This window comes from Anopheles gambiae, chromosome 2 (genome assembly GCF_943734735.2).
Source record: "Anopheles gambiae chromosome 2, idAnoGambNW_F1_1, whole genome shotgun sequence".
NCBI classification, from domain to species: domain Eukaryota; kingdom Metazoa; phylum Arthropoda; class Insecta; order Diptera; family Culicidae; genus Anopheles; species Anopheles gambiae.
The window spans coordinates 46,709,369-46,724,761 of NC_064601.1; the positions used below are offsets into that span (position 1 = coordinate 46,709,369).

General features: G+C 43.1%; 1 protein-coding gene across 42 annotated transcripts in view; it reads right to left on the reverse strand.

Moving 5' to 3' along the window:
* The window catches only part of LOC1278822 (unconventional myosin-IXa), a 61,115-nt gene that overhangs the window by 15,531 nt on the left and 30,191 nt on the right, over positions 1-15,393 (reverse strand). For 20 of the 42 annotated variants that reach the window (XM_061651824.1, XM_061651825.1, XM_061651823.1 and 17 more), the window contains 10 exons: positions 14,880-14,990; positions 14,177-14,298; positions 7,646-7,782; positions 7,321-7,556; positions 2,793-3,746; positions 2,565-2,707; positions 2,349-2,484; positions 1,974-2,239; positions 1,357-1,404; positions 473-592 (listed from right to left, as the gene is read on the reverse strand). In XM_061651824.1, coding sequence (XP_061507808.1) covers positions 473-592; positions 1,357-1,404; positions 1,974-2,239; positions 2,349-2,484; positions 2,565-2,707; positions 2,793-3,746; positions 7,321-7,556; positions 7,646-7,782; positions 14,177-14,298; positions 14,880-14,990 — 2,273 coding nt within the window. The remainder of the gene's footprint in view (positions 1-472; positions 593-1,356; positions 1,405-1,973; positions 2,240-2,348; positions 2,485-2,564; positions 2,708-2,792; positions 3,747-7,320; positions 7,557-7,645; positions 7,783-14,176; positions 14,299-14,879; positions 14,991-15,393) is intronic. The other 22 variants (XM_061651854.1, XM_061651855.1, XM_061651853.1 and 19 more) reach the window with 3 other exon arrangements.

The following is a 15,393-nucleotide window of genomic DNA, read 5'->3' on the forward strand; positions in this document are numbered from 1 at the left end:
TTGCCCCGATTTTTATTCTATTCGGCTGTCTAAACACACTTCTAAAGTACACCGTCTAAATCTAAAGATGAAGACATCCACCCTTTTACTTTTAAATGTATGCAAACATTAATTCATTCATTAGCACGCGCACTTCAGAACAAACCCCTTTGTGTGGCAGTTAGCAAAATTACAAAGCGCACTTTTGGCACTATAGTGCGATACACACATTTTTACACGCAATTTTACACGCACACGCAAAAGTAGCGCTTGGTTATGGTTATTCATCGATGCAACACGGCACGTCGCGTTACATACTGAACAGGATAACAAAAATGTACCCATCAAACAATTAGCACACAACAAAAAAAAAAAACAGACGAAAAATCAAAATTCATTCAAAATTGCTCGCTCGTACGCCCGCAAGCAAACACTATTGCAAGGTTGGTGCATGTTCATATTTGCTTCCGGCGTGCTCGAACGTATTGCTTACGGCCAATTTTTGCGGCGCTCCCTCTGGCCCCCTTTGGCCGTGGCCGACTTTGTCGAATAGTTGCGGTACCGGTCCAGCATACCAGCATCCCGAACCGGACGCCGTGCACAGAAAAGCTTCCTGCAGGAACACGGGACAGGAATATTAAAATAATCGATAAGTATTTGAAGTTTGGATTGTTACGCAAAATATCGCTGTGCTTTAAAGAAACATCGCTATTCTCTAACGATTATTTACTGCCATTTTTAATCAATAAAATATTATTTACTGTAAGTTTTAGTTTCATTTCATACAGTCGTCGTCAATGGCTGTGTTCCTATATGAACACAACAATGGGAAAGTTTTGCATTAACCTTTGGATATTGTTTTTTGGAGCTGTTGATCAACAAGTTACGAATGGGAACAAAAGACATTACCAAAATTGAGCATTGCTGTAGCTTCATTGTAATTGTTTTGTGAATCGAAAGAACGGACGTTTATGAGAACAAAAATTATGAACGAAAATGAAACATAAACCACGAGATGCAATGGATGTGTAAAAGGCACTAGAAATCGACCAACAGAATCGACACTGAAGAGTATTAAGTAAAAAGTGCAGGGAAATTGTTTCAACGGGACGCAAGGACAGAAACAAACCAGGATCGAGAGTGGAACAAATGTAAATACACACACACAAACAAACATTTAAAAGTTTATAATAACCGGACAGATAATAGCAATAATTGAAACATGTAACACATTAGCACGTCGAACAGATATGCAACAATAACACAGTTAGATAGATTAAAAACCATTATTGTAACGATTTTCGTTTTTGTTTTAAGCAAACCCTAAAATTTGTATAATGGCTTGTAGAAGTAGTAGAGAAGAAGAGTTCCACTTACGCAATTCGATTGATTGTTAGATTCACCGATGAGACCGTCACGAGATGGCTAAAGAGGCACCAACACACCACCACCACACCACCGAGGAAGAACAGAAAAAAAAAACAATTGTGTGGGGCCATCAATGGCGGGAAGTGTTACATTTTTTTGTGGGAAGCGGAAACCAGTATGAGTAGGGAGGAGTGGGGTGGTATCAGAACGCAATAAAATTCAACAGAATAAATCAAACAATTTTGGAATGGACAAAGGTTGTTGATAATCAAAATAACCAAAAAAAAGTACCAAAAATGAAAGTATACCAAAAACGGTAAGGAAAGGTAAAGGAAACCCCCACAGGAACCAAGTGAGGATGAAACAGAGAAAAAGAGAGAGAGAGAGAGAGAGAGAGAGAGAGAAAGAGAAAAGAAGAGAGAATGCATTATATGATCGATACACGAACGCAGAATCGCAAATGGAAATTAGTAAAATTGTCTCCAAAACCAAGAGGAAGAAGTTCCCTTCACCACACTACAACAGCTGTACAACTAACTGTACAAACAAAGCGATCACCGTACAACACCGTACATTGTTCAACACCTGAGAGCGCGCTATTAGGTATAATCTACTGCATCTCTTACCTCACGATACTATCGTTCGGCGCACGGTATCGCGTCTTGGTGGCCAGCTTGTTGTACGACATGTCAGCCCGCTCCTTGCGATGCTTAATTCCGGCCGACCGGAATGCGAAATAGCCGCGAAAAAAGGCCCGTAAAATGGCCCACCTGAATACGGCCACCGGGTCGGCACCGACCAGCTCGCGAACAAACGCCATGCTCGAGTTTTTCAACACGCTCACAATATCCTGCCGCATTAGATCGAGATTCTTTTCACGCATTTCGGCGACCTAAACAGTTGCGGGCGAGAGAAATATGCATCAGATCGATATGCACTTGTCGCTTGTTGAATGAGAGGCACGAAATGCTGGTGCACTGGGGCTGTGGTTATACTCGTACCTGATATTTCACCTTGCCCGCGTAATGCTTTATAATAAATGCGTTCTCTTTGCGCTGTGGCTTTTCGTAAAATGCGTTATCCTTGTGAACACTGTTGAACTTTTGCAGCAACGTTTCGTTCGTGGCACCGGGAAAACTAAAAGCAAACAAAATGGATTAATTAAAGTCTGACTGTTCGGGCTTGCGGCCATCCACCCACCATCAAATCATACTTACTTGCACAGATCGTCCAGTATACACAACAAACCGGAAGGTTTCGATTCAAACAGCTGCAAGCAACCGTAATTGTCTAGAAATTCTATATCAGTCCATTTAATTCCCTCGCGTTTGTATTCTTTTTGTTCGTATTTGAACACGTGCTGGGAAGAAAAAGAAACGGAAGAAAACGGAGGAACATTAGGGAGACTGTGTAGGCCGGACCGCGAATGCCGATTGTGCGCCTACCAGATTGAAGTAATACTGTAAATGCTCGTTTGCATAGTTAATACACAGCTGCTCAAAGCTGTTCTGTGGCCCAAAATCCTCGAAGCCGAATATGTCCAGCACGCCGATCGAGTGACCCGTATGCAGGACCTGGTCCTTGTTCAGCAGCGCATGGTTCACCTGCAGCACAATCCAATCGAACAGCGCCCCGTAAAGGCACTTCGCTAGCGCGTCCCGTGCCGCAATCGCTTCCGGCAGCTTGTACTGCATGATCAGCGTCTCGCCGCTGGCCTTCACGCGCTTGGACGTGAGCGCCGACATCAGTGTCTCCTGCTTAACGCGCAGCAGCTCCGATATTAGTCCCACCACATCCGGATTTCGTACCTGCACACTCTCGTCGTGGTGGTAGGTGGACTTTTTCGGGAAGAACTCGACGTTACCGAGCAGCAGCACGGCCGACAGGACGTTGAACAGGCGCCGCTGCTTCTCCGCCGAAAAGCCAACCATCTCCATACTCTGCTTCAGGCGTGAGAACTCGTATTTTTCGTCACAGTTTTCCAGCGTGAGATTCTTTGCGTTCAGGTAGTGGTACTTTTCCGCTGGCAGCAGATGCAGTGCGTCCCGCTCCGCATCGGTTGCGCCCGACAGTAGATAGTAAAACACGTGGTAGTTGCGCTCGTAGTGTCCTTGTGAGACGATTCGGCTCTTCTCGAGCAGATACTTCTGTACCACAGCGCCCTGCACCATACCATTCTCGCGGTAGTTTACCTGGATGAACTTGCCGAAACGGCTGCTGTTGTTGTTGTGCGCCGTTTTCGCATTGCCAAACGCTTCCAGAACGGGTCCGGCACTGAGGATGGTCTGCTCTACGCCGGACCCATGGGCACCTTTCTGCGAGAGGGCCGTCAGATGGTGAAGCAGGAAGTTGGTGCTTTCGGTTTTGCCGGAACCACTCTCACCGCTGATGACGATACACTGTAGGAAGGTAAAATAGTGAAACACATTAATGTCAAACTGTAGCAAGAGGCATAATACTTTTATGCTTTGATTACTGCACTTTGAACGATAGTGTACAGCAATTGCAAGAAACAGTACAAATCTCGTGGACAAGGACTAGCATGATAATAGCCGCAATGAAATTCTTGTGAATTTAAATACAAATCACATCTGCAGCGGTAGTTCGGTGTCGGCTATGCACTCATATATCCAAAACAATCAAGTTAAGATCAACTTTCGATTACCATGTTTTGATTTTACTATTCTCATAAATGCTCCAAACTTTCTCCGTAATAGAATAACCGTCAATGTGCAAATTTTACGAACTTTCTCTTCCACGCGCAGTTAGTAAGGCAATAAAACATGTGACTTTGAGCGACCAGCAGGAACGAGAGAAAAAGAAAACTCCCATCCCTTACACGTACTTACTCCAATGCGTACAAAACAACTTCCCAAGTACCGGTACGGTGCCAAACCCATCATCATCATTGCGAATCCGACCGACCTCAGTTTTAGCTACAGTCGCGTTGTGAAGGCTTTTGACACGCGCACTTTCCGCTCGCTTGTGTGTGTGTGACTATGCGAAGCTTAGCCGGCAGTCAAGTATATAGGATGTTGTAACGCTAGCGCTACAAGATACCATAAAAAAGCCCCTGACGCCACCGTATTCATTCATAACTCGTTTGACCATTCATTCGCCATTCCGTATGAATGCCACGGTCGGACCTCGTCACTAGTCAGGCAGGCAATGTGCTCACGTCACGCCGCCAACTATATGTCCCCGGTGGCAAAGGTATTCCACACTCAAAAGGAAAGTCCGCCTACACCTACCAATATACACCCGCACGCACGCAGCAGCAACTTGTTCTAGGCTCTAGTATTAGAAAAATATTCAACTCGTAACCGAGAATGGCTTGCAAAATGCTATATTTATGCCGCCACTATAGCTTCCTGAAATAAAATAAAAAAATCATTGCTCTAATGTATGTGCATGTTCGTGGTCTCCCGTACTTCATTCATCAGTCCAGTCGCGTACTGCTGTACGTCTCATAGGAAATTGTCAATTTACATATGCATCTGTCCTCACCACAGACCTTATACACTTTGGCGCAAATTCAACACACGATTCGTTCCCTTTTGCCAAACCCATCTCTATAGCACCAATTCAGAAAACTGTGAAAAAAAGCCAAATACATCCTCCTGGGGATGTGAGAGTGTATGAGGCACCAAGTGCGATTCGATATCCAATTTCGTAATTGGTTGGACGCCCAATCGCCCCGTACGATTTTGCACTGCGCAAGATTGATAAATGGCATCCAATTAGAAGGTGTGTGAAGACGTTAAAGGCTAAAGCGTGTTGGTCATACGACTCATCTTAATTGCTTGCACACAAACACAGGACGTATCCTGGCCCACGAGAGCGTACTTTAAAAGGTCCGTTTTATTCGCGCGATACACGCGCAAGCTATACACTGTATTACAACACTCCAATGTCCTTGCCTTGTCCTTTCAAGGCAGCTCACCATTTTCTTCAAAGCATCTTTTTATTTCCACCGCACAATAATAACGCTAAAGGAACGTGTCTGCAGCAACGTCGTCCCGCGCGCGGAAACGCCGCATTAGAATTGCATAAAGGAGATCCCCTTAATCACAGCGTTGTTTTGCAACAGAATGAGTGAATAAGATTAATTAAACTCCAATTGGAAGCGGATAAGGAATCTAAAGAATGCATCGTCGTTCCCCACACGTCGCCGCTGTGGGAGGAGGCATGCGAATACAGCAACAACCACATCAGCAACAAAAACAAGCAAGCCGCAAGCAAGCTTGGCCACACACCAACATCTGGCATCGTGGAGAACAAGAAGCGCGCAAAGGGCACGCAGAAGATAGCACCTGACCAGGGGTCTGGGACGGCAGTAATCGAATCGTAAAACGGACGGCAATGCGCAAAATGCATCGTGGTGCCATTTTGCAGCGTCGGCTGCAAAAGATGACGGACAAGAGTGTGTATGTGTGTGTGTGAAGAGCAGGATAGGGTGGTGGTTCTAGTTGAGATGTTGACGCTGTTGTGGCAGCCAGTGATGATGACGGCATGCTTTGGCTGTTAGAGCATGGACAGCTGGATGGATGGATGGATGGATGGAATGAAGTGACAAGTAATAAAATTTATCTTCTCGTTCAATGCTTGGCCCTTGCTAAAGATCCACACGCTTGTTGGTTGTTCGAACGCAGAACGGTGAAACGTTTTATGTCCGGTTAATGTACTTTCAGCCATATTGCAGCAAGGGGGACTGTTGATGCTTTAAAATTCGTATTTTGGACTACACACAATCTATTGTTTAATTTCTGAGTTTTTAAGGTAATTTGATGCCATTCGGACCATCGTTTTTATTTTTTATTTTTTAAAAGAATATATGCTTGTGCATGATCTTGCTTTTGCTATTCATTCCCTTTTTAAGTATCATACAATCTATACGAATAATAAAAGCAATGAACTGCAAAGTATCACTCGCAATAAAATTTCACGCATTCAGCCTGTTTTTGCGAGTAATTCAAACATATTCAAGTTCAAGCCGATGATTCCATTCTACGGTGCCATAGCACCAATGCATTGCACAACGATGGTTATAGCTCATTGCGCCTACAACCAACGAACCGCATTTGTTACAAACACACGTGGACGCATAGCACTGAGATGCAGAGCAATATCGGGTGAGTATGTATGTGCGCGAATGAAACGGTGTGCGTAGAAGAACGCAACACAGAGGGTGCACTTTGTCGTTGGTTTCGTTCGTGTAATTGATGCGAGCGATTGTCCACAACCTAGATGAAGTGTGCATACCGGGTTTTTTTTTCTTCTCTCTTTCTGCTGACCCTTTTTGCGCTAAGTGTAATGATGATGCTGCAAATGTCGTGCATGATGATGTCGCTAAATGAACAACCGCCATACTGCATCGTTCAGCATACAAAGCCTGCCAAACTGTCCAAATGCTCATAATACACAGATGCATTTAAAGGAAAAAAACAAAAACAAAACTATGCAGAAAGGAATTCCTCTCTAGAGCGGCAGGATAAATGTGTGAAGACATCCGCACATCGACATTTTATCCCTTCCGAGTGCGGTGAAGAGCTCTTTGATAAAATTAACTACCATTCGAATGAACTATACCCGTTGGGCGGTCGAGCGGATGGGTGATTGTCCCATTCCATTAAAGTTCACAGTAACAGGTACACTAACACCGATTCTTATAGGAAATTGATTCGCACTTATAGCATACGTCAAAGGTTAACCTATATTTAGGATCATAGCTCACGGCATTCGTAGCGTTCTTATTGTACGCCCTCTCCTGACTGAAATAAAATCTCCTACAGCACTCTTGACAGTTGGGAGGGGGTGCTCTTTCATTAATTACTCGACGCTCTTAAGCGCTTCGATCATCAACTCTTTGATCTCGGCTACTTCCGCACATGCAAGTACAATAGTGGTCAATTAGCTTGACCGCATCCCAAGAACAGCAACAAGAGGCCCACCACACCGGCTCATCGTGCGTACCTGGTTTCGTTTTTCCTTCAGCATGTTGTAGTAAGCGTTATCCGCGATGGCGAAGATGTGCGGGGGCAGGATCGGCCCGATCCGCTGGTTCTGGTAGAGCCGCACATACTTTGGATTGTAGATGGGATGAAACTTGAACGGATTGACTGCGATCAGGATGCTGCCGACGTACGTGTATATGTGGCCGGCCTCAAACCGCTGGCGAAGGTTCTCGAGTAGCGTTGCTTCGTTAAGATCTGTGCAAGGGTGGGAAAGAAAGAGAACGCGAACAGTTAGTAGCGTTTGGAATGGAAGCGGGGGCGATCTTTGTCCAATGCAAGTATACCTGGTAGTTGGCACAGGTCAGGATATTCCCTATTTTCTTTCTGCAACAGAAACGGTATAAAGTCTCTAAGTATCTGTGGATCGAGTCCGTAACTATCTAGCCAAGGAACGTCGCTTTGTATTTCACGTAGATAGAATCTGCAAAGAGAAAGGGATAACATAAATGAGATTTACAATGTATATTCAAGCTTTTCATTGATATTTTCAAACACCGCTTAGCGCAATTTAAAATCTACACATATGAATAATGCAATATAACTCATGTTTTTGTTCGATGAGTCATTCCGATATCACCCAAAACATTGTATTGAATGTAATACATATAATTGTTGCACCTATAAATGGTAGGCCCATACCTTCAAGCAAATTTAACCTATTTTGTCGATTTAAATTTCACCACGTTTGACCGACCACACAAACACACCCCACACAACAGTAGTGAGCGACAGAAACCCATTCCCACGCTGAAGGAGTTAGTTTTTCTCACTTCTGAAAGATCTTCATTGCGATACAATACAAAAAACAAACGTTCACGCCACTGAGTTTGAACCATTACGAACATTGCACTCCATACATCACACATTGCAAAAACCACTCGAGATGTACGCTCGGTGAAACGCAGATACAACACACCTCCCATCCACCCAGAGTTTGATGCGTCTGTCTTTGATTGCTCTGCTCGTCGGTAAAACTTCATTTAGCTTCTAGCGAGCATGACTCATGGGAGTTAATTTTCACGATCACGTCAGTGGTACGCGCTGTCTCGGAGGTGAAGGAATAAATTTGCTCTGGAGAGTGTAATGATCGTGAATGGGCATACGTCCCACCACCAGTCGGCACAAAGTGGGCAAGGACGACGACGACGACGGCGTCTGGTATAGAGGTAGCAAAAATTAAAACATATAGAAAAACAAACAGAAGAAAGTATTGGTGTGACGGATAACCAAATAGAATGCACGCAAAACGCAGCGCAACGTTCAATTACAATCCTATAGAACAGAATCTAACGGGTGAACGGCTACCGGCCACCGTACTAAGTTACGTGGTAATGAACACGCGAAGTGAAGGTAAATGGAACGCTTCTGGATAAAATATGACATATTAATATATGCTCTACCACTGCTTTACGGATTCAGCGCAGTCCGATTAGAGAACGGAACGGAAGCAGTGTGCCGCCTAACACAAGATCTGTTACTGTGGTTCTTCATGGTTTTTCTTGACTTAGTTACGACACCTATCTAGCTAAACTTCATCATAAAGGCTAATTAGCTGCCAATAAAATAGAGCGAAAATAACAGGATGTGTAAAAACTAATTCCACTCGATACGCTTCATCGCCCACAGCTGCCCCCGTGTGCTTAGTTGTATGCGGTTAGATTGCGTGACAGGTGAATTCATCATTGAAACAATAACAACAGCAAAACGGAAAAAAACTCTAGAAACTATTCAGACCTTCCCGACGCTGAAGGTAACGCACAGTCAGTTTAACAGATCATAACACGATTTTACGAGAGCTAACCCATAGCTTAGCAGTTTATAAATATGACTCCACCGGTCCCACACGCGTAAATAATACACTCGTTCATAAATAATGTTAACACAAATGCCTAACGTGACACCTTTCCAAAACACACTCCCCTCACCTTTATCGTCCAATTGCGAAAGAACGATAATTGGACCAGCACCTCACTTTGTCGGAAACGCTTTCACCAGATGATCCAAAAATATAATCTGCCTAACCAGTGGCAAGGGGGGGGGGGGACTACTACTTAAACCACGAAAAATGTTTCCCATCCCAACACGTCCATGCACCATCCATCCGCCCGGTCCCGCACGGTCATGAGCGGAGGATGGTGTTGATCATCGTTTACCAAGCCGTTTTCCACGCGTCGTCAACAATCACAACGTCCTCCAGGGCTTCTGCCCTGTCCACGGTGCGACGAACCACATCGCCCCCCGCTTCATTCCATCGAAACACGTTTGACATAACACAGCTGACCGTGTGTATGTATGTGTGTGAGTGCTAGCGTTTGCCGCGGCCCGAAAAGCGGCACAGTCCAAACTTCAAAACTGATCGAGCATGCGTACATCGTTTTTCATCTTCTTTTTGTTGCGAGATTTTCCTAACGAGATTGGGTTGTTTTTTTGTTGTGTGCAAGCATTTATCGTACGCGAGTTTCGTCGTGGTCAACACAAAGCACTACCCCACCGCACACAGTTAGTGTGGTCAGATTCAACAATAACATTCAGAAACGACGCCGAAGGAAAACCATTGCAAAGTAACTGCCTGTATGGGTGCGGCTCGGGGTATGGTGGCCATCGTTTTCCTTCGTTCGCATTTCAAGATGATAAATGTCATCGAAACGTCAAAACAGTGTCCCACCCCGTCCTAGCCAGCAGGCGAGGCTAGCAGAGTTTGGAGAGGAAGGTTGTTAGCATTTGAACTGGCGTACGGTACCCAGCATTCGGTGGCAACAACAAAACCCAACAGCGCGCAAGGAATGTCCCGGCCGCAAAACAAAAACCCGCAAGATACGCATCGAAGGGGAAAGCACAAACACACAATAAATTTCAACCCATAAAGTCGCGCAAACGGACGGATTTTTATTTCACTTCACGATCACCCTCTGTGTTTCGGTGCTAGCGACTCTGTTGCACACGCAAATGCACCAGAGCGCACGCTAAAAACGCGTCTGTTTTTCACGAGACAAATGTTATTGCTTCAAAAATGGCGATGACATGTATTTATACCAATTCTACATCAGATGCTATCGTATAGTTGATGCATACATTTCGAAATAAGAGAACAGATCGTCCACAGTGCCCTCGCATAGAATATAGCGTAAGGTTATAACGTTTTCTTTGAAAGAGTTCAGTTCTGTAATAATGATCTGCTTCTCTTGCGTTTACACATTTTTAGGAGCGCAAAGTTTGTCGAGCACTAAGGCTAGAGTGTTTGGTGCTTAGTTAGCCAATAGGTGGGCGTAAATGATGGGCGATCGTTAGGTTCAATTTTTAACGATAGAGTGGGGCGATCAGCTAGAATGAAGATGCAACTGGGACAGGGTGTTTCGCATTTTAGCGTGTATAAAGACCCTACTCCCTGATGGAGTATTCAATATCATTAAAAAATATATACAACAACAACAACAACAACAACAGACAAATGTGTCAATGATACCAATTTGATTCAGATCGAATTAGTTTTTCTTTTCGTGCTTCTAGTACAAGCGAATTGAAGGCCATCAGTTTACCTTCCTATTATTTTGGTACTTTCTAGGTTTTTGAAGCTTAAGTGGTTCACAAATTTCAATCACAAATGAATGAATCACAAATTTAAAGAATCAGTGCGATCAAGTGTTTATTCGGTTTTCATTCTACTTTCTTTTTTCCTTATGTCCTTATGTTCCTTATTTCCTTCTATCTTTGGCGACACTCGTTATTTTTTTCCAATATTATCTTGATGGATATCCATAATATCTTTGTATGTGATCAAATGTAATGTCTCATGTGTAATATTCAAAGTTGCAAAGGTACTACCCGTGTATAACGATCCCAATAATCTAATTTTAGTCATTTTAGACCTAAATGGGGGTCGTAACACACGCTAGAATACGGTACTTTAATTTGAACAGTAATATGTGGCCCTGTCGGCATATTGTCATTTGACGACATAACCCACATGCAAGACATCTGACGTAGTATGAAACAGGTTATGAAAGGAAAAAAGTATAATGTTTTACGCCCACGCATCTAGGCGGCAATGTAAACAATAGAAAGGTATGTTTTCCATCACAAATACCTGTCATGTTGTCTTAGTCGAACTAATCCACCAGCGGGAATTTTGTAAAACTTGTCAAACTACACCCACCCCGACCTATAGGAGGCCCCTCCTCCCGCAACCATCATCTCAGGATCATTCATCAGGAGGGAATATAACTGAACGACGCAACGAAAACGATCGATCGTAAAAACAACAGTTTCATCGCTTTTTTACTCGTGTTATTTTACGTTACGCTGCCAGGGCATTAGATCCATGGCAGTGGGACGGAGGATAAATTTAGCGCATCCTTTCCCAAATTCCACCCCCACAGTGCGAAGAAAATGTGCAGTGGTGCTCCATTATGATCATCATCACGCTCTCGGAATACGATATTCCCGTAGGTAATCTGCTGCTAGGTAGCCGATACATTGGGGCACCGCGGGTAACAACGGCAACCAATGGATGACGGCATACGTACATGCATTCTCACTCCAGCTCTCTGAACAGGAACGGCCACGCGGTGCTTGAACTAATTAGCGAATGCCAAACGACTTCATCATAAGTGCCAAATTAGATGAGAGTGATTTGAATCTAATTTCCATGTGACACCAACCTTTCATTCGCTTCCGCTGGTTTCATGTTCCATCGTCCCTGCCAGTGTGGGAGGTGTATGAAAGCAAACGCCAGGGCTAATAGAGCATTCGTTCGCTATAACTCATGTTTTGCCAAATTACGACTAAAGGTGTTTTTTTTCAATCGCTTTAAAGACAAAATGCATGCGTCATGATTTTTTAAATATACTGTTTAAATCGGATTCCTGCCGTCAACGCGATGTTAAGTCGCTGGCGCGATCGAGAAGTAGCTGTTCCGGTAGCAATGTATTACTCCAATACTTCTTATATTTGGACATCCCCGGCCTATATTGACTTTCGTGACTTATTCAGTACCAAGCAGCCGGATAGTCAGTCAGACTACGGAGGACTTGAACCTACGACGGGTATATTGTTAAGTCGTACGAGCTACCGACATTACCACAAAACATCCCCTGTAATTCGAATATATAATACATTTGAATTGCTCTGTTTTTGGTATGAAATAAAAATAACGTCTTTTTATATTATTATGCGCTAAAATATATGCGCTTGTACTTCACATAACTTGAATTAATTATTAATGCTAATCAAAATACTCCAAATACTGATTGACATTGGACATGGAATACAAATACACCAATGTCAACTGTTTTCAAATTTATGAAAATCGTGCAAATGTAAGAATATTTAAATTTAAAAAATCAACACAAAAAATTAACCAAGTATTTTCCGGCTTCATTAAAGACATTCATCCCCATCATCCACACGATCACCTCGTACCAACCACACGCCACATGAGAAGAAGCTTCGCCCATCCGATCAATTTTCTACTGCGGAAGTCTGACGCATCGCAGCACGCTGTGGTATGGCTTTTGATTTGTCGGTAGATTTGGATAAATCGATCAACAGCGATGAAGGGTTTCGGTAGTAAACAAATTAGCGCCACTCAGGAACGTGCACACACGTTACGTTCAAGCCATTTCCTTTCCCTTTACCGCGAACAATCCGTGGATAGGTTATTTCTGTTCTGGTATTTCACTGCAGATTGGAATGCGTGGAAAACAGCGCTTTACTGTCTGAGATGGACAGGGTGGTGAGGCGAACAGTCACAGTGTAGGTGAAGCTTACAATGAGAAAAATTTAACGTTCGACAGTGTGATGATGAGTTGATTAGTATGGATGCGCATGAGTAGTGGACGATGAAAGTATTTATGGCGAGACGAGGTTAGTTGTGTGTGTGTATTTTAAGAATCTTTCTATTTCGACAGGTTGCATCTAAAAAAACACCATCCTATGATACGATCATAAATTACAAACGAGGGGTTGAAACTTGATCTGGATGAAGAATATGATCATTCAATAAAAGGAATAAAGTGATCTTCATATATCATCACATGCCAAAAATACATTTCATGTTCAATTTTGTAACCAGGAAACATGGAGAAACATAACATACAAACGCTTAAAATCGATGTGGGCCCAATTTTGATGCACAGTTGTTTTTAACTTCAGCTTCATTTTCGCGGATTTTATCGATGCGATTGCATTAAAAAAAGGGAATGATTAAAATTTAATCGAGCAAAATTAATATCGAATCACCGCCAACAGCACCATCATCGACGCCCCGGCTACGGTTCGATCGATATCACATTAGAGTTTTCAATTTAAACTTTCCGTTGTCCGAGACCAAACAGCTTTGTTTGATTGCACGACTTTTATGATGGACACTCTTGCAATCAATGGTTGTGTGTTGGGAAATCAATTTCCCCCTAATCATCGAAACTCGACGTGTCGTTTTCCTTCATACCAAACCAAACCGAGCCGAGAGTGTTGGACTCTCGCTCGCTCTCTCTCTGTTCAGATCCCTTCCGCTAAACGAGTTAGTGTGACAAGCGTTTGTGAGGTAAAAGTAAAAGTGAAATTCATTTCCTCGACTATGGCAATGTGCTTCCGGTCCTACGGTTTTTCTTTCCTTCTTTGGCCGACGTGTTTTTCTTTATCACACTGGCCGTAACATATTTCCCTCTCGTAATCATCATTTCATCAAAACCTGGTGCTGATAAATTGCATCGGATGCACAACAGCCCGTCCGGACAATGCAGCACAAACTCGTACTGCCCCCCCCCCCCCTCCTCTCTTCCATACGTCCACCTCTCTGTGTATTGCAATGAACTTACCTATGAAAATCTTTCTCCGAGTGCATCGGCCACAGCAGCATAACGGAGACGGGCTTTTCGTGCGCGGAAAGTCGCCTTTCCTTGCACTCGCCGGCCACTTCTGCCAGCTCATAGTTGTTTCCCTGGAACGGCACATTGGACGGCAAATGAAACAAGTTAGTTAAATGGTAGTTTCAAATGAGGGTGCAAACCTTTAACGAGTTTTGTTTTACCTTGCTTAAGATAGGGCGTTAAAATCGAAGATCGAAATTCATTACTTTCTTTTTTTCGGTGCATCAATCTCATACAAATTAAACTATTTAAAATCTTAACATTTTTATACAGCCTTAGAAACTAATGCCTTAATAGTTCATAACTAATAAATTTCAATATAAGCATTACATTTCTAGGCAAAAAAATGCTAATCAAATATTCTTTGTTTAAATTGTCTAGAAGATCTAACCATATTTTTCGATTATTTTTGCATGAGAAAATACAATCAAATTAATTTGTAACATTCTCTTGAAAATTATGCACAACATTTAAAAAAAACATCATTAAGTATAACATTACAAAAAAATTTTAAATCTAAAACTTGAGTGCTGCCACTGGAAGTTGACTGCAATACCCTTATTTTCAACTATTTTATTATTTTGAAACAAACATTCTACACCTTCGTACGCTTGCATTAGAGGGACATTTTACGTAAAAAGATGCTGCTTACCGTTAGTCCCAGCCGTTCGACGATGCAGGAAACGATCTCCTCGGCCGTGGTCTGCTTGGATGCCTCCACACTAAGCGCCTCATAATGCAGGGACAGTGCACCGACGTAGACCTGTTCCGTTCCATCGCGAACGACGGACAGCGAATGAAAGAGAAAACAAAACAAAGTATAGGTTAGTTAGGATCGGTTAATGTGCAGTAAATGCAATGGTGTAAAAACAGTAAAAGCAGTAAACAAAAACAGCCACATACAAGTGAAAGAAGATGTGTCAATGCACGCACGGTCGCACGATTGCAATGACATGGGGGAAAATGAAGAGGAAGGGCATGCATTCGCTGCACTCGGGAAAAGGCGTGATAAGAAAAATCTTTCCGATGACCACGCAAAAAGCTCGACGGCATTCGTATCCGAAGAAGGGAAAGTTAACGGGTGATTAAATGTTGGAAAAGGGTTTCGATACAGGGAAGGAAGGGCAAAATATGTATGAGCATTGCAACCATGTTTTGTGAAATCC